Genomic DNA, 21,999 nt, shown 5'->3' on the forward strand with positions numbered 1-21,999 from the left:
TAGTTAAAATACGAAGGCCATTGGTAGAACGATTGTTTTCCTCTATGTTCATTCTAGTAGAGTCGTCCTTTAACGACTAAGTAATTTTTAATTTCGTTTAGTTTCGTAATTTTTAGGCTTGTGGGACTTTATGTATTCTGTAAAGTAATAAGCTAGAATTTCAATATAAGTAATTTTTAATGATTTTAAACTGTTGACGTTTTATGTAGGGTCCTAGCCCTAATAGCTAGCTAGGCTAATATTAATACATACTGGATACCTATAGTTGTTCTGTTTGACTTTCCTGATAATATATTTGTTATTAACAGTATTGTAGTTTTTAGCTATAAAGCTATAAAGTATAAAGCAAGAATCTCCACATGAGAATTTTTCCACATCTCCGAAATTAAATATATAATATTTAAAAATTTAAATTAAATATTTTAATAAATTTTAAACATAATTTAAGGCACTCTACTGAGATATAAATTTTTAAACTCTAAACTAGCCCTCTTTCCTTATCTTAAACTTTTTCTATTTCAAACTTTTCGCTCCCAATAAAGAAACTTTTCGTACCCCATCAATTCTAAAACAATAGACATATCGGTCTGGCAGGAAAACAAGTGGGGATTCGTCGGCTCCCCCTTGGATTCCTAGTCAATATTGTGAAGTTAGCTCGTATCAAAGACCCATCTTGAGGTCCGGCCAATCGATCCTTCGGGAGTCTGACTCTTTTGCGGCCGTTTTCTGGGTGGGGCCTTTTTAACCCGTCGACCCCCGAGTTAGCCTTCCGAATTTGTCAGGAAATTTTTTGTAAGAGAGGTAGAATAAAGTAGTGGCATTGACCAGAAAATATTTAAATGGAGATATTTTGTCGAACACGAACTTTTCTTGCTTTTGTAAATAGTATATATATATTGCAAAAGTAATCCTTCATTAATTAAAGAACATCAGAAATATATCCATAATAATTTTTTAGTTTTAAAGTATTAATCAAAGATGGACCGAATATGTTTGAGATTGTATGATAATCATAAAGAATTAAAGGCCAATCAATGAAAAGAATAAAGGTTTAGTTATCATAATGTACATATATACAGTTTCATTTCAAAACGCATCACGCATAACAACTTAAAAAAACAGGTCAAATTAGATATACAGGAGGACATTTAATTTTATATTTGACAAAGTTCTGTTAATCACCTCCTCACCTTTAGCTAACCTCACTTTGATATGTCAAGTGGGAACCACCATCGTGTGACACATCATTGTGAGCAGCATTAAAATGTATGTTTAACAGTGCCAAAAAAAATCAAATCGGTTGTCGTACCAGCGAAGAAGTTATTAAGGGTCTTTTTTTTAATGAGAGCTCTGTATAATTATTAATTTCATAGATAAAAAATAAATATCTGTAAAAGGTTACAGTATCAGTTTTGCAAAAACTCTGAACCTTTATAAAAAAAATAACAAATTACAAGTTGAATTCAGTTTACTCAAGAAAATGACGATAATTCCTAATTAAGTAGAATGAAAGAGAACTCACTATTACCTTTATTTCACTTACTATAGCACAAAATTTACTTAGAGTTTTCACAATTTTCCTCGTTTTTTTTTCCCACTTGTAAATCGATCATAAAACTACAACAGGCACTGTTTAACAAAGCATTTAAAACAAATTATTACTTCCAAAAGTAATGAATTTTCATTTTGACATTTTGTGTCTAATAAATAACTTCATGAATAAATGATATCGGTATCAAGTTTCCTTGCTTGAGAAACTTTAAAGTGTGTTTGTTGCACTTTGATATAAATTTAAAAAATGTGAGTGGAACCATTTTTTGGGACTTTAACTTCTTTCTTCAGCCAATTTTTTTTATACCACTGCTCTGCTATATGATACCAATATAACTGTCATTCTTTTCCATTAATTATTTCTGCATTTAGGATTTCTAAGGTATTCGATATTATGACCCTAATATAGACAGAAGCTTTGTTCTTCATCTGCCCTTATATTTACTGCCTTCTTAAAACGTTTAAACAATGAACCGGTACCCTACGGTACGCCAAATAGGTCTAGAATCAAATGGTTTACATTTTATTTGAAAAAGAAGAACAAAATCCGAATTTTTACATTTCTCATTTAATGAAATCATTTCAATCGACAATATTTTACATAACTAATCAAATTAAGGAAAGAGGAATATATTCGCAAATATAAATGCACGTAAACTGATTAACATATAGATTTAAAGGATAATTTTCGTTCAATTCTCAGTCGAGTTAGGCCTGCAATAATTGGTTTCAGAGTTTATTATGTTATCGATTATAATTATGGTCACTTTATTAATTTTGCCCGTTAAGCGAATAGATTTTATTTTAAGATTGACATAAATCAAAACCGTCGGTTGCGCCGCTTTGGAATAATTATTTGTTCAAAAAGATTAATTGATTTTCCAAGCCAAGGTTGTAATTAATTGCTTTTGTCCGGCATTGGTTAGGTGGAAATTTATTTATGAATGAATAGAATTTATTTATTTCTACTTACAGCTACTCTGCTTTCTTTAAGGTCTAATCTCATAGCTAAGGCCTCTCTCATAAAAACATCAGGGTAATGGCTTGCTATAAACGCCCTTTCTAACTCTTCTAATTGCCAACTATTAAAATTGGTTCTACTTCGTCTCCTTTTTGATGCTGCTGATTCCGAATCAGCTTCACCACCACTTCCAGCTCCTGCAACAATAAAAACGTCAGTTGGCACAATTTTCAATTAGTACGTAAAAATTTCACAAGGTTGACCAGTATAATTAAAAGTACTCTACTAAATATTCAGTAGTAAGGAAAAAATACAAGATAGTTATACACAATAATAACAGAAAATTACCCCCATGTAAATTGAAAATAAAACTGTTTGGTCTATAAATTGGAATTATTGTCTATATATATCCGGCAACCAGTTGACAATATATTAAGTGATTCCTTGACACAAACGACATGTTTATGGGGCTTAATAACGGTTGGCGATATGCAGGTGTCAAAACTACGTCTAAATTAAATCGGCTATAATAATAGGTATCAGTCATTAAGTTGTTTTGCAAAATGCAGGGTGCGTAATTAATCATCGGAATTTGCGCTGTGTAGTATATATTATTATGTAAATATATACAATTTAAAGTACTAATTATAAAAATGGAATTAAAAGTGATTAAATTTTGGAAATTTACAATAGTTTACACGTTTATTACCATTTGTTTCTTATACATATACGAATACGGCGACTAACAGAAAAAGAATATAGTCAGAGTTAAAGATAGCGAGAATATGGATTGAAAAAAAAACTGTATTAAATATTATTTTTTATTTTAGCTGGCCAAAAATGTTAGGCCATTGCATCAGCTATTTAATTTTAGGATAAGTTTAATTAGGTATTCAAAATGTATCCACACCACAGCTCATATTAATAATATAATTCGATGCCGCCAAATTTCATTAAATTATGCGTTAATTAAGTGTTATTAAAAATTTTTGGCACCTAGATCTAGATTCTTGTATTATCAAAAAAAAATTCAATATAATGTATTATCTACATCCATTTATGTCCCAAAATTTCCTGATCAAACTGATTTTATGAAGAATGTTTGAGTATAAAGCTTCGAATGATACTTTTAATATCTTTCAAATGAACTTTTTTTAGTCTTGAATATGTTTTTCAAATTTCAAGCAAACCTTTATACTACCACATATCAATAAACACTATAATGTAAAATTAGTGGTTTACGTCAATTTCCACTCGGCTTTATCGATATAACAAACAAATCAATGCATTTACTTGCTAATTCTAGGCCTTTATCAATTTGTACCGATTAGTTTTAGCACCGTGCCATTAACTAGACTAATAGTTTTGTTAGCATCGATGGTTCGGGTCTTTTAACATCGTGTGCTAACTGATCGTTTACAGCCCCCGTGAAAATAGCAGTACGGTATTAACCGATGATTTATTCAAACGATTTTATTGCTATGTATGACAAGTGTTTTAATAGTTTTAGTTACAATAAGTCGTTTCCAAATCGAGGATTGTAATGAGGCTTAATTTAAATAACTTTAAAAAATCTATTTACTACTAATATTTAAATAAAAATTACATAAAAGTTAAAGTGGTCAATTAAAACAAAGTATATAAAATCCCATAATTTTTACGACGTGACCAAGAGAATCTTGAAGTACGTCATTTTAGGTCTGTAGAGCATCACACAGCTATAGTAAGTTTTAGAACTATAATGTATTTTTGGGTATTTAATTGGCTTTTTTTGAAGCACCAAAATTAATTCACTAAATATTACTCCTAGGCTGCGATTACTTCACAATCTGGTAATCCGCCTTAAATCTCCATCACTACCCTAATAAGTGTTGTTTCTTGATTAACAGCAAGATGCAAAAAGTGCCTTTTACCTTTTTGATGCCTGTTCTTCAGTTCTTCGACCATTATAGGCCAACAGGTAAATTCAGGATTCGTTTGATTAGTCAGGAGATAAATCGTGATTTTTGTTTGTTTTTCTATAATGAATTCGTTTCCATTCTTTTTTCTAGTTCTGTGTTCCGAATAACAATAATAAAAAAAGTTTAAGATATATACCTAAACCAATTCAACGTCAATATAATACTGTTAATTCATCTAAAGTTTTTTTTCTCTTAATCCTTATACACATATTCTCCATTGTTTAACATAATTAAAACTAAAATTTTTTAGTTACCAAAAAAAAACTTAATAACATTGGAGGGTGGTAGACATTAGCATTCCACGCCGACAAACTCCAAAAGTTAAGTTTAACCAAAGCGCCGAATATAATGTAGCGTCAAATTGAGAATGGGGCGGCGCCCCTCTAGCCATCGCTTGAGATATGAGCCCCACAGGGCTCGTTTCCCGTCAGACTCTATTATTATTGTATAGAACAAATCAAAAGGTTAGCTCTGTTAGAGCGGCTTAATAACGAGAATAAATCATTATGTGGGGACGGAGAAAGGCAGAGAAGCTGGTATGCTCGTTTATCTGGTGGAAAAAAGGATATTCTCTAAAAATGTTTTAAACTATTATAAGGAAATTTTATGATCAGTATATTCTTTTGTTTAAATAACACTAGCTGTATAGAAAATCAGGCTAAATTCATTCATATTAATGTACCATTTGCATAATTCAAATGCATATATAAAACACTTTTTGTTTAAATGTTCATTTTTAAAATATTTTATTGGTAGATCCAAAACTGTCGACAAGCAAATTTCGGAGAACTACCCTTAAATATAACTTGGATCCCTCCCTACGCAATACCCCAAGGGCCTTACGCAAAATCCCAAAGGCTTGCTTTGGAACCCGAGGGTTGTTTGCGGTAAATATGTTGTTGTATTAGCTATTGATGATGTTCTGGAGATTTGATTTTAGAAATTGGGGGATGATCGGATAAGAGGGTGTGAACTTAATGACAGATTATTGGATTTTGGGTTGGTGGTTTATGTTTGATATTTGCTCACTGGGGTGATATTGTAAGAATGAATGAATTTGTCTATTGTGTGCCTAACTGGAATCAGTTTATAGAAAGTATTAATAAAAATCGTGTTTTGATTTGGTACCTTCTATTAAAGAATTAATTTTAAATTTTAATTATACATTTATAATTCCTCGTTCTAAATTAAAGTATTTTATTATTTTAATTTGGTTTTAATTTACCGCAATTTCGTTCTATAAGTACATTTTTGTTTACATTAACAATAATTTTGCTGAATAAAAAAGAAAAGTATTTATTACTAAGAAATAGTTAATATTATTTAAATAAATTAAAAGCTTTGGAAATATTCTTTATTTACACTATGTAAAAATTTAAATAAAAAAATATATTATATAAAAAAAGTTAATATTGTCAGACTGAATCAACAGTATTTCTTAACAAGGCATTTAGCATGATATGTTTATTGAACTTATTCCTTTTCATATTTCCAGTTACGATAATGGTTAAATCTTTTTTAACCATAAATACAGAAGTGTCTTCTAATAAGTAAGTTATTTTTTTCTATGAATTCTTAACTGCTCTAATAAACTGATTTTTTTTTATTTTCTTTTACGGTTTTCGTATGTCAAGTATATAAACTGAAAGTAGTGATCATAGATAATACGTTGATGATACCGCTATTTTAACTACCTTCATGTAAAAGTAGCTAGTTTAAAATTCATAAATTCTAAAACCACTTGTAGTGAACTAAAGTAAGACCAAGTTAAAAAAAAGTTTTTTGAGAATGTAAGAGTTTTATTTGGCAACTTAAGATGGAAAAACAATACAAACTATATTGTTCAGGATGTTCTGAAACTATTATACCAAAATGTAAGGGTGGGTAAATCTCGCGAAAATAAACTTTTTTATTAACCATAGGCGCATGCGCCTTAGGTACTAATATGTATCACAAGAAAAAAGTTTAACACATGTATGTACATACACAAATACTATCGATATTAGCCGGCCACACACACAGAGACTTCTCTCGAGATTTAATCCGTCGCGGTTCAAGTCGTATGTTTTTGGCGGATTTGGTATGTCAGAGGTAAAAACTTTCGTTACCATTAACGTAAAGACATATTTATGAACAAATCTGACAGACTTAATATGTTGCAGACAAAACCGTATGTTAGTGGATATAATCTGTACAATTATCTGCAGACTATGCTTGAAAATAAGTTTGTGGCCTCGGCAAAAGTTTTGAGAGAACGCGATCGTAAATAAGGCTACTAATTTTTGTGTTTTTGTGTTTATAGGTATGTGTGAACAGGGAAGATGCCTAGCAATAAGAAAAAGATTGCACTGTGTTTAGCTATGTCTGGTATGATTCTTATGGCAACTAAACATCGTACTATTAGAAAACGTAGCAAATGGGTCAAAAAATGTTTGTTGGAAAGAGAGTCTCTAAGCCACGTACCATTATTAAGAGAAATAAAACAAAACGAACCTATGGATTTCAAAAATTATTTAAGAATGGATAGTGCAACTTTTGGTAAATTATTATCCATGGTAAAAAATGGTTTAACAAAACAGCACACTGCTATGAGAGAGCCAATTTCTCTAGAACAACGTCTTACAGCCACACTTCGATTTCTAGCAACAGGGAGATCTTATGAAGATCTAAAATATTCTCTAGGAATATCCGCACAAGCATTAGGATACCTTATACCGGAAACATGTGCTGTAATTTTTGAGGAATTAAAGCAAGAATATTTAAAGGTAAGTAATTTTATTATTAGAAATCAATAAACAAAAAAAATATGTTTAATCCTCTGTATGTATCGAAATATAGAAATTTACTTTCATTACATATTAGAAAATCTAAAAATATAATAATATACAACATTCTAATCTGTTCATTAATACAAATAAAATATTCAAATTATTATCTAAATATCTTGTGGACTTGAGATACTTCGAGCACTCTTAGCGTAATATGCAGCTAAATCGTTGCTAATAATAGATGACTGAGGGCTTCGTTGAGGAGATGGTGTAGTTACAGGAGTACTGGAATGGTATGAATATCCTAAGTTGCTTGAAATTTCATTTGTCGGCCAAGTATTGTTTATGATGGAAGTATCTACTATACCTACTGACCGAGATAGTTCTTTTAACAATCCTGTTGTTAGTATTTTATTGATTAGTGTTTCTGCTAAAATTTGTTGCATGGAGTCTATTTTTTTTAACTTAGCTGCGACATTAATCCTGATAGCTTCAAATTCATTCGGCGGCGGCGTATCAGTATTTTGTTTCAAAACTTAAGTACATGTTCTTATGAAGTCCACTTGACTTTCTTGAAATGATAATAAAATAACTTTTGTTTTCAGTTTCCAACATGCAAAGAAGACTGGAGAAGTATCGCATCCGGTTTTGAATCCCGATGGAGCTGTGCAGGAGCCCTAGACGGAAAGCATATCCGAATAGTACCACCACCAAGAACAGGTGCTCTGTATTATAACTATAAAAATTTTTATAGCGTTATTCTGATGGCGTTAGTGAAAGCGAATTGCGAGTTTATTTATGTGGACGTTGGAAAGCAAGGCAGAATGTCAGACAGTACCGCTTTCGAATGGACTTCATTTTATAAAAAACTGCTTACAGGCAATTTAGGTTTTCCAGACAACAGTGAAACTAAAGAAAATCTAAACTTTGTTATTATTGGTGATTCGGCATGCCTTCTACAAAATAATTTTTTAAAACCTTATCCAGATAAAGATTTAACCTATGAAAGAAAGATATTCAATTATAGATTGTCTAGGGTACGAAATGTGGTAGAAAATGCGTTTGGTTTACTTGCCGCCCGTTTTCGGATTTTACACACCAGTTTGGCAATGGATCAAAAAAACATAATTAAAATAGTCCTAGCAGCTTGCACTTTACATAATTTTTTAATAAGAAGTAGTCCGTCTTATGCAACAGCTGCCGACAAAGAAAATCTTACTACACATATAATTGAAAAAGTGAAATGGCGGTCAAAAGATGTGGAACTGGTTTCCCTCTCAAAAAGGAATCATGGTAAAGCATCCATAGAAGCTAAGAATAATAGAGATAAATACTGAGAATATTTTAATAATAAAGGAAAACTTGATTGGCAAGATAAAATGATCAAAGCTGGTAAAGCATAGTAGATATTTTATTTCTTGTTAGTTACAAAATAGATTTTTAATTGATAATATGAAATAAATGTTGTGAACAATTATTCTCTAGGTATTTTATTATTTGAAACAGATTTACTTACCTCCACTGAGTTATGTGTATTTTCGTCATCTTCAGTTATTTCTGAATGCTCTGTTTCAATTTCACTTTCTTGTGACTGACTCTGTATCTCCAAATCTTCACTTTCAGTGCTTTGTACCGGTACTTCTTGATCACTTGTGAAGAGCAGAAGATCAAAGTACCATAGACGGGGCTCGTAAATATCATCGCTTGCTGCCCCTGTCCTTTGTGAATTGAATACTTTTTTCAGTTCCTTTCGAAAGCATCCACGCAAATTTTGAATTTTTTTGTAAACAAAATCACGATCTGCCTTAGAATAGACTTTTTTCGAATATTCCACCAAATTTTGATAACCTCTGTTCTTTAAATTTTTGTTTGAGTATTCGTTAGATTTTGTTTTCCATAATGCCGGATGACTTTTATATATTTCGATAAATCCTGATAGAAATTCTTTTCCCATAAACCGTGTATCAATATTTTCACTCATGTTTGTATTTTATTAAATTGCAAGAGACTAAGTCGTTAAGAAAACTATGTACGTTTGTGGTTCTAAAATAAATTTATCGTTTGCAAAGTCTGCAGACAAGTCTGTGCAGGATCAAGATCGGCACGGCGCTCGCACACTAACCTACGTATTTGCCTCGAGACTTTGACGTATGCAGTAAAGTATGCAGAGAACTCTGCATGTGTGTGGCCGGCTATTGACTGCCCAGCTCTACCGATTTTGACGTTCGAGACTAATCGCCGCGCGCCGTACACTCGCATTGCTTTGGCTACTCATTTATTATTGCATCGTGGCAAAATGTAAAACACATAATTCTGTAAAAGTGTAGGGTGGCCGTTTAAAAGTTTAAAATGGAGAATTTTACTTTCGCTGAATAAGCAGATTACCATGACTAAATGGAGAAATTTACTTGATATTTCTGCAAAAAACGCTTCCCGAATGTAAGAAAATCTTTGCCTGAATGTCAGCCAAAACATGGAGTACCAATACGGCGGCGCCCCAGCATATTACCCGTAAGCTGTAAGAAAACATCTGAACCAGGTATATCAGGGAAGAGTGATTGGCAGGGGCGCATCAAATGTATGGCCCAGACCTGACCACATGCGATTCCTTTTTATGGGGCCACATGAAAGCGCTTGTATACGACGTTCAGACAGAGGAAGTGTTAGTAGGAAGGATTGTTGCGGCTGCTGCTGAAAAATTTTTGTTTTAGAGAGATCTACGTTTCAGACCACCCTGTATATCAAATAAAAGCCTGGAAATTATGTAAGTTAGAAATAAGCGTGCACTCCCGCTAATTAAGCTTTACTTATTTTATACATTACTATACATATTTTTCATTCATGAATTCTATGTAAAGTTTTTTATTACTAGAACATTGATTCTACAGTTTAAAGATCTTCGATTCTGAAAGACTTTTTAAAATTGTTCAAAGCAACTCATATAACAATTAAACTTAATCATTCTAAACCATTTTATCAAAACCGGAGCGGTCTCATTTCCATTAATTTTCATGCCAAAAATAACGCCATTTTTAATTCGTATAAAATTAACAAAGATTAACAAGACCGTAAATTCCAATATCCGCTCGCAGAGCGACATTCATTGAAAGTGTCATGGCTGCCGACACGCTTTGAATGGTAATCGTGTCGAAATTAAATTTCCAAATTCCAAAATTGTATTAAACATTTACGTGACGAATTTCTAATTAAAATGGCATTCGTTTTGTTTGGTTGTATTGACTTATGTTATATTTGTTTCAAAAATGTACGTGGTGAGTCATAAAATTGTAACAATAGTATTTTTGAGCAGCTAAGAATAAAATTTGACAAATTTAAGACAATAAAATTTGTTAACCTTAATTTTGCAATTAGTCAAAAGTTTTTGATTTTACTGACCAAAAAAAGAATAGAGAGTTTTTGAGAAAATGTGGAACATGTACTTTTGCTAAATGGAATTCCCTCTATGTCTTCACATAAATCAAGAGATAATAATTTTCTTAATAAAACAGTTTTTAGGTTATTTACACTAATAACTTAAACCGAAAAATAATAAAGTTACTGCGATATCAATAATCTTACCACATTTAGGCAAGTTGGCTTTGAGATGTAAAAATTCCATCGAATAAAGTTACTTATATAAATAAACTAAATAAATAAATAAACAAAAATAACGACAGCTTGTTCAATATATTTCTGAGCAAACTTAAGCATGCTTCTTGGAGCTTTTAAGATAGATCTTCTATCTATTAATCCAATTATTTGCCTAATATGTGTTTGAAGTTCATCAATGGTTCTTTTTTTTATACACTTCATTCTCTATGCAACCCCAGAAATAAAAGTCAAGAGGAATTAAGTCTGGTAAGCTAGGTGGTCAACGAATGGGCCCATCTGTCGCAATCTATCATTAAACAGTTTATTTAGTAATATTCTTACATCATTTAGTTGATGGGGAGTTGCTTTAGCCTGTTGGAAATAGATTTGTTGTCTTTCCAAGATACCAGTATCTAAATAATTTTCCAGCCCTCTAGAGATTATGAGGTCAACATGTCGCCTTTCGGTCAAAGTGCTATCATAAAACACAGGTCCTATTATTTGGATTCCAATTAAGTCGCACCAAACGTTTATACTAAATTGATTTTGAGGGTTTCTGGGATCAGTATGAAAAATATTTTCGTTGGCATAATAGCATTTATTCTTAAACATAGTTTTGTTTAAAAAATATGCTTTGTCGCTCCAAATTTTACAGTTTAAAATATTATCATTTGATTTATATGCCTTAGATAAGCAGTTACAAAAGGCAAGTCGGCAAGTCTTCTTTCGTTATCGCCAAGCAACAATGTTTTTACTGGTCGATATTTATATATGCCATATTCTAACTAAGCTAACACCGTAAGCTCTTGCTAAATCTCTATTTGAGTTTTCCATATGAGCCTAATATTTTATTTTAACTTAGTTAGAACGAGAAGACCAAGATTTCTTCGTAAATTCAAAAGCTGGCTTTTTCGCTACTCCTAACATCACGGTTGGTACTTTTTCATATGTTGCCACATAATATCTTTATTTTACTGTTATTAAATGTATTTACCTAAACAATCAAGAAATAAAAACCAAGATACTCATGCAATATAACACACTTGCATAAAAGATTGCCGAAGAAGTCTTAAATAAAAAAAAAAATCTGAGATTTCTGCAGCTTGAACCGAATATAAAATTTTTAATAAATGTTGTGAGCTAAGCACAAACATCTAAGTTAGTGCAAAATTAAATATAACAAAATTCTCCAATGTGGATAAGGTTACAATAAATATTATTATTATTTTGTTTAAAGCAATAAAAAAATTAAGAATGTCGTACCTTTACCAATATTCTGTATGCCAAAGACATACAAAAACCAAGAATGAAAATTTTCATTGGAATAAAAAAGTTAAATGTAGGTTATTTTAAATTAATTTTTATAGTCCCGATAACCTTTTAAACAGGTAAAACTAGATATGAGGGCAGTAAATGTAATAATTCAATTTACATATTTATTTAATTGAAAAGCAATAAAAACTCGACACTTAATTAAGCGGCGGTTTCAATTTGCGACGCTGTTTCGTAATGCCTTGTTGGAGGAGACACAAATCAAAGTATTAGCGTCATTTGATTAAATTTTATGCTTATTTATATCTTTTTGATTCAAATTGGTACCGTTTTAGTTTTAAAATATACGACGCTTAAGAACTATGTTGCGAAATATACACTGGCCCGCAAAATTAACCGGCCAACAAAAATTTGGTTCAAATTCAATCCAATAACTTTTTTAATATTACATCGATTTTGATAATTTAGCCGAGTTTTAGGCCGTCATAATTTTTTCATATTGAAGCTACAAAATTTTCTTACTGATTTATTATTATACAGGGGTTAGTAAAAAGTAGAATTTTACTCTACATTTTTAAACACCATGTGGTGTTTAAAAATTCGTTTACGTTTTTTCTGCTTTTTTACGCTACATGTTTTCTTCACAACTTGTTTTTTGATTCATTCCGATATCTGCATTCTTAAAGAAAAAGGACTTAAAGGAAATAATGCAATAATGATTTAGTAGCAAGAATTTGTTTTCAAAAATATTGGAAAGTTGATTGTTATGACAAAAGAAATGTGTACAAGTTGCCATGGCACCGTGACATGTCAAAAAGATTGTGGTCAAGGAATTACCGATTTAATTTTGCTGTACATTTTTGAGGCGTTTTTTAAGTTACTTTTGAAAGTGGTTCTCAGAGCTGTTGCGTAAGCGATACGTTTAAAAACAATTAGCCCCACAGAAGTTGGCACAAGTCGTTACTCTACGAGATGATGGTCGCCCCATTTGATATATTGCAGAAAGGCTGGGCCTCCGCGCAGTCCGGTACCCGATGCGATACAGAAGTTCAAACAAACTGGTTCTTATTCAAGTTAACCTGGACAGGGAAGACCAAAGGCCACAAATGTAGTAAAGGGTCAATTCTTTGACTTCAAGTTCTTCGAGATCGAACAGCCTCTGCTTCAGCTTAGGTAAGAAGACTGGCAGAAATTAACGGTACCTTGATTTCATCAGATACCGTATGGAGAAGATTAGCCCGGAGAAAGATACTCTTAAAGTTGTATCTCTCCTAGAGTGCAATTTAGTGGCGGCGAGGTGATGGTGAGTGGTGGCTATTTCATTGGAAACTCCTACGACACTTCAAGGGGGTATTAACGCCGATAGATTCATTAGAAGTGCTTAGAAGAACATGTGGTGTATATAAGCCATTTATAGGAAAACATTTTATCATGATGCACGACAATGCTTGACTGCACATAGTACATATAAAAAAGCAATATTTAATTGACGTTAACGTTTATGTATTGGACTGGCCCCCAAGAAGTCCAGACCTCAACCCTAGTGAGCACTTGTAGAATAGTATACCAGTATACTTAAAAGAAGAGTTGAAGAAGAAAGAAGAGGCGAAACTCTGGCGAGTTTAAAACTTTAGTTGTTAGAAGTTGCACTGACCATTGAGTGGCAACAAATACGCCAAGATGCAATTACTTCTTTAATTGAATCTATGCTCAAACGAATGAGAGTTGTTATTTAAGCTTAAGGGAGAAATACCCGATTTTAGAAACAAATAAAATAAAAAAATTCGACTTTATATAAACCCCAAAAAATCCATTGGAAATATTTGTAGCCTTGATATAAAAAAATTATGACAATACAACGCCTTAAAATTCGGCAAAATATAATAAAAATCGATGCAATACTAAAGAAGTTATTAAGGATTGAATTTGAACCAAATTTTCGTCGTCCGGTTAATTTTGCGAAGTGTATTTATCTTAATAGTAAGTCTTACCGGAAAAGGGTAAGACTTACTATAGTAACACATTTAAAAGAAAAAAAACGATAAAAGGTGTAGTATATAATTATTTAATAATCTTATAAGTTAATTAAAAATGCGGTATAAAACTTTAATTTATTATTAAAGATTAAGCGGATTAATCTCACCTATTGATTTAAAAAAAAAACGATTTTTTTTCAAGATGAATAAACTTTTAAGTTGATACTTATATTTAAATATATTTTTTTAACAAGTTCTGTACTCATACCAGAACAATATTTAGGTAAATGATCTTCTGTTTTTATAATTTCTTTGAGAAGCCCAAGTGCCGACTCAATTTGCTGCAGTTGTAGTATAATGCTTGTTGGAGAATTTCATAGAAGAGTAAGAACCAAAACCTAAACCTAAATAAAAACTAAGATTATTTCTGTTTATTTCTTATATTTCCAAAAGGGTCACAGTACACACAAGGTACTCCACTCACAATAAACCTAATCTAGCCTAACCTATATTTAAGAAATCTAAGAGTGAATTAAGATTCCCAGAATTTTCAACAAATCTAAATAGGGCACAGGACAGAATCAAACTAGTTATAGATACTTCCAAGCGTGTTAGAGCTGTGCCTATCTTATGCTTCTAGAGAGCAGCGTTTCATTAAGAGAAAATATTGACCACAGGTTACTCTGAGAAATACATTTAATATAGACGATAACCAGCAACTCTAAAATTAGTGTTTTCCGTATAGCTAATAATATTATTTCATAAATAAGCGATGATATTATATAAAATGCCCATAGTATCAATAATTCACTCGGTATATTTTTAATCCAGTAAACATTTCGACCTCTTTTGCCTCCACATTATCCATAACTTTTGATTAAGATATAGGTTTTGTTAAACGGCGCGAGAAAAGCTGTTTTTGCATCGCGCTACTCGTTGGCTAAGTCGACAATCCTTCTTTACAACTTTTCCAGGCTTATCTTCGTACCGATTGTGCATTATTTGTGTGTATTCGAGGCACACATAATGTCCATTTAAATGCTAATGGATGCATTCGCTGCTAGTTATTAAATTTTTTGAAGATTATTGATGTGGTAGCCGGTTTTAGATGCAGTTAATATTCAGAGAATTAGTTTTAAGTTTTATAGATCTTTTATTGGGCATTAATATACTGGGTGGTGTATGTATCGTTAGGTAATATAATTTTGATATAATACGTAATTAACTAATACAAAAAATAACTAAGATATTTGTGGAAAAGGGTAGATCGTTATCTATAGCTTTTTTAAATTGATAAAATTTATAATTTTAAAATTTTCGATCTTGACGTCTAAGAAGTCACCCTCAAGACAATATAAAGCTTTCTGCATGGTATATGCTTGCGAAAAAGTATACTTACAAAACATTGCACATTACTTGAACGTGTCTATACGTGTATTTATTTATTATGACAAAAAACTCAGTTTTATTGCCTAAGCATGACCTCAAAGTCGTTAAAATATTGACAGAATATAACGTAATGGTTGTCTAAGAAACTTTTATGTGTGGCCTGCATCCAAAAACTTTAGTTATGCAAATTTTATGTTATCCTTATAGTTTTGAATTAAAAATACATGTTTCTTAATTAAATATTGTATTATTTTTTTATTTCAACGAAATACATATATTTGAGATACTAGGCAATTAAGGAAGTTAACAATTTTATGTGGATTTTGGTAAAATCGCTAAAAATTACTAGTAACCTTAAACATCTCTTATTTTTGCTATTCTATAATTTAAATATTGTTTAAATTTGTTTCGAAACAGGCAAAATATAATATAATAAGAATAATATATAATACGTTAAGAATAAAAATTAAATCCTTTTGACCTAAAAAGAATTAAAAAAACACTTAAACGCATGTGCGTCATGGCAAGCATCAGCCACTCAGACTATAAGACATATATAAAATAAAATATAGTTTGTATGATATTAATTTGGGTGAATCTATATATGAACATACTTGCAGTAATAGAACCCTTGCTAGTGTTGGTTAGTACCTCAAATTAGATCCAAGCCCATAAGCGCAAAAACGCCAGGTATTATCATAAAAGAAACTTGTTTAATAAAATCCATAAAAACTGGTAAACACGGTATTTAGGAAAAACGCACCGTTGTTTTATTATCAATTTTGACGATCTTAAAATGCAAAATAACAAGACACGGCACATTGGTCATTACCATATAACTACATAACGTCTCTATTACGATGACCAATAATTTTCATGTAACGTTAAATTAGGGACTAGTTGCAAAATATTTAAGGGTGAGGGGAACTTTTATTATTTTATTCATTAGCGCTATACAAGAAAAGCTGCAAAGTCTTTTCTTGCTTTTATAAAGCTGCTTATATTTCAGAATTATTAATAAATATATTAAACAAATCCACTTTTGTATAAAAAATAACGTTATCGTTTAACGTGTTTACTTATGACACACCGCTATCCTATTAATTTCCAATTTTGAAATGGGTAATTGAAAAAATTGAATGGCTGTAATTTAGTCGGATAAGCTAGTGATTTAACACGGGCTATCTTGAACGCTATGACTTTATTATTTCTAAATTTTAAATTTTATTAGCGATAAAATCTGACTTGGGGGAGCTTGAATGTTTTAAATTGCTTAGTCGAGGTCTCACTTAAGTTCTAGCTTGTCGTATCGTGGTGTTGGTTAAATCGCTAAATTATATGGCAAGAGAAAAGATGGCTGACCGAAAGATGGTGAGGGCATAGCATTTTTTTAAAAACTTGAATAGTACTGATGCGAAAAAATTAGTAAACTTGTAATGCGTAACGTAAATCAGATATAGTAATGTAATGTTTATGTTGTAGTTTGTCCACTTAGACTAGTTACAAGTGTCTAAAGTTGATAATTTTAGAAATATTTATCTTAAAAATTTTCAACGCATTATGTGCACCATGATGATAAAATATTTTTATAACATAATATCAACTTGCTTTGAATATTATCAACTTGCTTTGAGTAATATATGAGTAGTGTTGATATAGTTTATAATGTTTGTCACCATTTAGAATAATAATAAGTTTTGCATAGTAAAACCGATTTGAGTTCAGGTAGTTTTTCTCCAAATATGGGCCTACATAGTGGAGCTCCCAGATAGTACAGCTGAAGTTGAAGAAAATGTTTTAGATGCTGTCTTTGAAAATCCTACAATTAAGGTTAGGAACGTAGCTCGAGAACTTGAAGTTTCCAAATGTACAGTAAATACCATTTTATAAGAGCAACCATGCTCCATCCACTCCATCCATACCACCTGCAAAAAGTTCAAGATTTAAGGGCAAGTGATTACCCAGTAAGGGTAGAATATCGTACACGGCTCTTAAGGAAGTTTAACTACGATAATTGATTTATTTCGTTAATATTATTTTCGGACGAAGCAGGATTTTAAAGAGATGGGCCGATTAACTCGCATAATCTTCATATTTATGCAGAAGAAAATTCTCATGCACTATAAGACAAACCCGTCACTAAGTACAATTTCCAATTAATTTATGGCCAGGAATAATTGGACAATGTTTAATAAGACCCACTGAGTTACCACCTAGACTAAATGACCAGGTATTTACAGTTTCTTGAAGAACAATTGTACATTCTGCTGGAAGATCTTCCATTACAGACACGAATGAACATGCGGTTTATGCACGACGGCGCTCCACCTCATTTTAATTTATTAGACCAGTGAATAGGCCGATTAGGTCCTGTATCATGGCCGACTGTCCTAAACTAAAAGATTTCTTCTTCGGGGATAATTTAAAACAACGCATTTATGATACGCCAGTGAAAACTTAAGGTGATCTTCAATGAAAAATTTTACATAGCCAGTAAATGAAAAATAACATCCAAATGCTTTGGAGAATAAAGCAAGGTACCTTCATCAAGCTCGAGAAATTTAACAGCAAGGTGGTGCTCACTTTGAGCAATGTTTTGGTCTGTAGTATCTGCTGTTTCAAGATTTCCCTACCTTTCACAGACTCTCTGCAGATGTATAGCTAAAACTTGATTAATACATAAATTAGTTGCCTCAGACTAATAACTAAATCTGTTTCGAGTTGTACCTCTAAATTACCAAGGGACGCTAATTCTCATATAATGTTATTAGTTACATTTCTTTTACAGTCAACCTTTAAATAAAGCGTCCCCCTATACAAACCGCACGACCTAATCCCGCAACGATAAAAATAGGGATTTAAGAGCGTGAAAGAAGAGAGCAAAAGCTAAAGCAAAGTCCGGGATTCCGACAAAACAGTTATAGGGGGATTATCACCCTCCCTCTCGTACCCTGAAAATCCGGGAGAATTTCCACTTAACTCGTACCGCGCACTGACGGGCGAGGAATAGAAATTAAGGTTATTTGCCCCCGGTAAATACGTCCCATTTGTAACGCAGCCAGTCTCACTTTTAATGATATTTATTTGCGGAGATTTCGGCGTGAAAACAGTTATTATCCTGTGATAAATGAATTGTGTTTTGAAAGGGGGACTCAGAAGTTGATGAGATTTTAGCTTGTTAAATGTATAAAATTGGGAATTAATTTATTTATAGAATCTGTATATAAAGGGTGCACAAAAGTTTTTTTTGTTTATAACATAAAAACTTGTACCTAAGTTGATAATAATTGACGGGTTTGTGAGCTGTAAAATTTACATAAAAAAATAGTCTTTTGTAACTTTTTTTGGGATTTTTTTAAAACTATCAAAAATATTACGCAACTCAGGAATACACTTTCTTGTCAGAAACACACTTATTTTTTCTGACAATAAGAGATTACAACTTTCAACTGACTCGCTTTTAATTGTTTCCAACATAAATAACTGAATTAATGAAAATATCACGAAACGCGATCTATTATAAAGACTAAAGTTTCTATATTGTTTTTATCGATCGAAACCAATGATTTCAAAGAAAGAAGGATAGTCAGAGTAGCAAGTACATACACAAAGTATAAAAAATTTAATTTTCCAGGATTTACAATAAAATCCCCTAAATAACCTCCAACAAGATGAACTATTAAAAAATAGACCTTATAGGTGAAAATAATAGATTAAACTTAAGTAGAATCATAAATAAACCTAACTGACCAACTTAAACTAGGAAATAAGATTAAACCAGAATATAAACTAAAAGAATAATTAATATATTTTTATTTTTCAAAAATAGATTCATACATCTTTGCACTAACTTATTAATATACCATTTCACCCGATAAAAGTATCGACCGTGTCACACTATAAAACTGAAAATTTACTTGTAATCAATACTTATTTAACATGAATTATAAAATAAAATTAAACAAGGACAATAAAACAAACATACCTAAAATAAAATCTATAATACTTAAAATAAAATATATAAAAATAAAAACATATAAAATTCATTATTTTATATGTTTTTTCTAAAATATGCAACAGCAGGGAGCTTTTTATTTTATATCACAGCAACTCTTGAAAGTCAGTGTCTTCTAGGAACTTGTTGATAGTATAATAACATTTTTAATGAGTTTTTTTTAACATGTTTTCAATTTTGGAGTATTTTTAGTTTTAAAAAGTTTAGGTAGGCGGTTCCATATTTTAATAACCATAGTTCGTATTTATGTATGTGCAATTTGGGCTTTAGGAATAAGAAAAGTTTTTTTTTCTAGTATTGTCCTCATGATCACGCTGTAACCGCTTAAAGAAAGAAGGAAAGTTAATGAATAAATGAAGAGATTTTTTATTGTAACAGTATAGACACAAATAAAAAGTTTACTTAAAGATATGTCATAATTTGAAGGGGGCCTGGACCGACTTAAAGTCGAAGATTTGATATAAACACGGGTCCTAAAGAGCTTAGTGTTAAAGTTACAGTGTGTTAAGTTTTATTTTATTTGTAGTTTTTTCAAAGACAACTTAAGATATTGGACTGAATTTTGACACAGAATAAAAATATACATATTAAAAATATTTTATATAATATATATATTATTATATATATTAAAAATAAATATATATTTATACTATATTATAGTATAAAAAAAAGACACTTATTACATGGTTACCAACTTTTTTTGAGCAATCAGTGTCGTAGCTACAACGAACTTTTAATATAGTTTTTCAAAAAAATACTACTTATGATGAAAAAACTATGATTTTGTAATAATTTCAGTTTTCTTGTAAAACTTACCATAAAGAACAAATAAGGAAATACACTGGCCCGCAAAATTAACCGGACAATGAAAACTTGGTTCAAATTCAATCCCTAATAACTTTTTCATTATTTCTTCGATTTTAATATTTTTTTGCCGAATTCTATACCATTTCATTGTCACCATTTTTTCATATTAAAGCTACAAAAATTTCTAACGGATTTGTTATTATACAGGGATTAATAAAAATTTAAGCCTTAACTTTAAAAGATGCGTCGAAAAAATTCACAGCCAAATAATGATTCTTTTATTAATAACTTGTTTTTTGATTTATTCCGATATCTGTATCCTTAAAGAAAAAGCATTCGTTAAAGGAAATAAGTGTACCTTTATTAGCAACAACATTTAAAAAAGAAATATGATATGATGTTGATATGATGTTTGGACTTCTTGGAAGTCAGTCCAATACATGAATGTCAACGTCGGTTAAACATTGTCTTGTTATTTGTGCTATATGCAGTCGAGCGTTGTCGTGCATCAAGATAAAATTTTCTCCTATAATTGGTTTATAAGGCTCCACATGTTCTTCTAAGCTTGCTTCTAAACCTCCTGCTGTAATGTATCTATCGGCGTTAAGACCCTCTTAAAGTGTGACAAGGTCTGTACGGGCTTCCGGTGAAATACCATCACCCCTCTGCCACCAAATTGCACACTAGGAGAGATACAATATTGAGAGTATCATTCTCCGTGCCTTCTCCATACTCTTTTCCATTCACCTTCTTTCGTTAGGTGAATATCTCGTAAAATGAAACTCGTCTGTTAAAAAGAATATTTTGCCATTCGTCCATTACCTAATCTGCATGAGTTCGAGCAAACTTCAGATGCAGCCTTTGCATCTAATAGAAAACCTGTAGCAGGTATATGAAATATTAAATTCTGATCCGCTTACCTTCTTCATACGGTATCAGGTAAAACCAGGGTACCAATGAACATCTGCCAGTCTTTTTACCAAAGCTGGAGCAGAGGCTTTTCGCTTTCGAAGAACTTGTAGACGAAAAAATAGATCCTAAACTGCGTTTGTAGCCCTTCATATTTCCTGCCCAGGTCTACTTGAATAAGAACCACTTTGAATCTTTGTATCGCATCGGATACCCTACTGGGTGGATGGCTAAGCCTTTCTGCAATATACCTAATCGGAGGACCATCGTCTCGTAGACCAAAAGTTTGTGCCTTCTTCTGGGCTCATTGTTTTTAAATCTATTGCTTACCCGACGGCTCCGAAACACTTTCAAAAATACCTTAAAAAACTCAAATGTATCTACTGCAAAATAAATCTGTAATTCGTTGACAACAATCTTTTTAACACACCATAGTGCCATGGAAACTTGTACATATTTCTTTTGTCATAACAGCCAACTTTTCAATATTTAAAAAAAACAAATTCTTGCTACTAAAGCATTATTGCATTGTTTCCTTTAAGCCAGTGCTTTTTAATTAAGAATACAGATATCGGAATAAATCAAAAAACAAGTTGGTACTAAAAAATGGGGCTTGAAAATATAGTAAAAATATTTATTATTTAATTATGAATTTCTTCTATAAGGTTAAAAATTAAGAGTAAAATTTAACTTTTTATTAACTTCTGTATAACAATAAAATAGTTAGAAATGTTTGTAGCTTTGATATAAAAAAATTATGACAATAAAACGGCCTAAAACTCGGCAAAAAATTATCAAA

General features: G+C 31.4%; 1 protein-coding gene across 2 annotated transcripts in view; it reads right to left on the minus strand.

Annotated features, from left to right (window-relative positions):
- The window catches only part of LOC126737367 (homeobox protein unc-4-like), an 89,597-nt gene that overhangs the window by 45,133 nt on the left and 22,465 nt on the right, over positions 1-21,999 (minus strand). For both annotated transcript variants that reach the window (XM_050442236.1, XM_050442235.1), the window contains exon 2: positions 2,525-2,709. In XM_050442236.1, the coding sequence (XP_050298193.1) occupies positions 2,525-2,709 (185 nt within the window). The remainder of the gene's footprint in view (positions 1-2,524; positions 2,710-21,999) is intronic.

The sequence above is a fragment of the Anthonomus grandis genome, chromosome 6, assembly GCF_022605725.1.
Source record: "Anthonomus grandis grandis chromosome 6, icAntGran1.3, whole genome shotgun sequence".
Classification (NCBI taxonomy): Eukaryota; Metazoa; Arthropoda; class Insecta; order Coleoptera; family Curculionidae; genus Anthonomus; species Anthonomus grandis.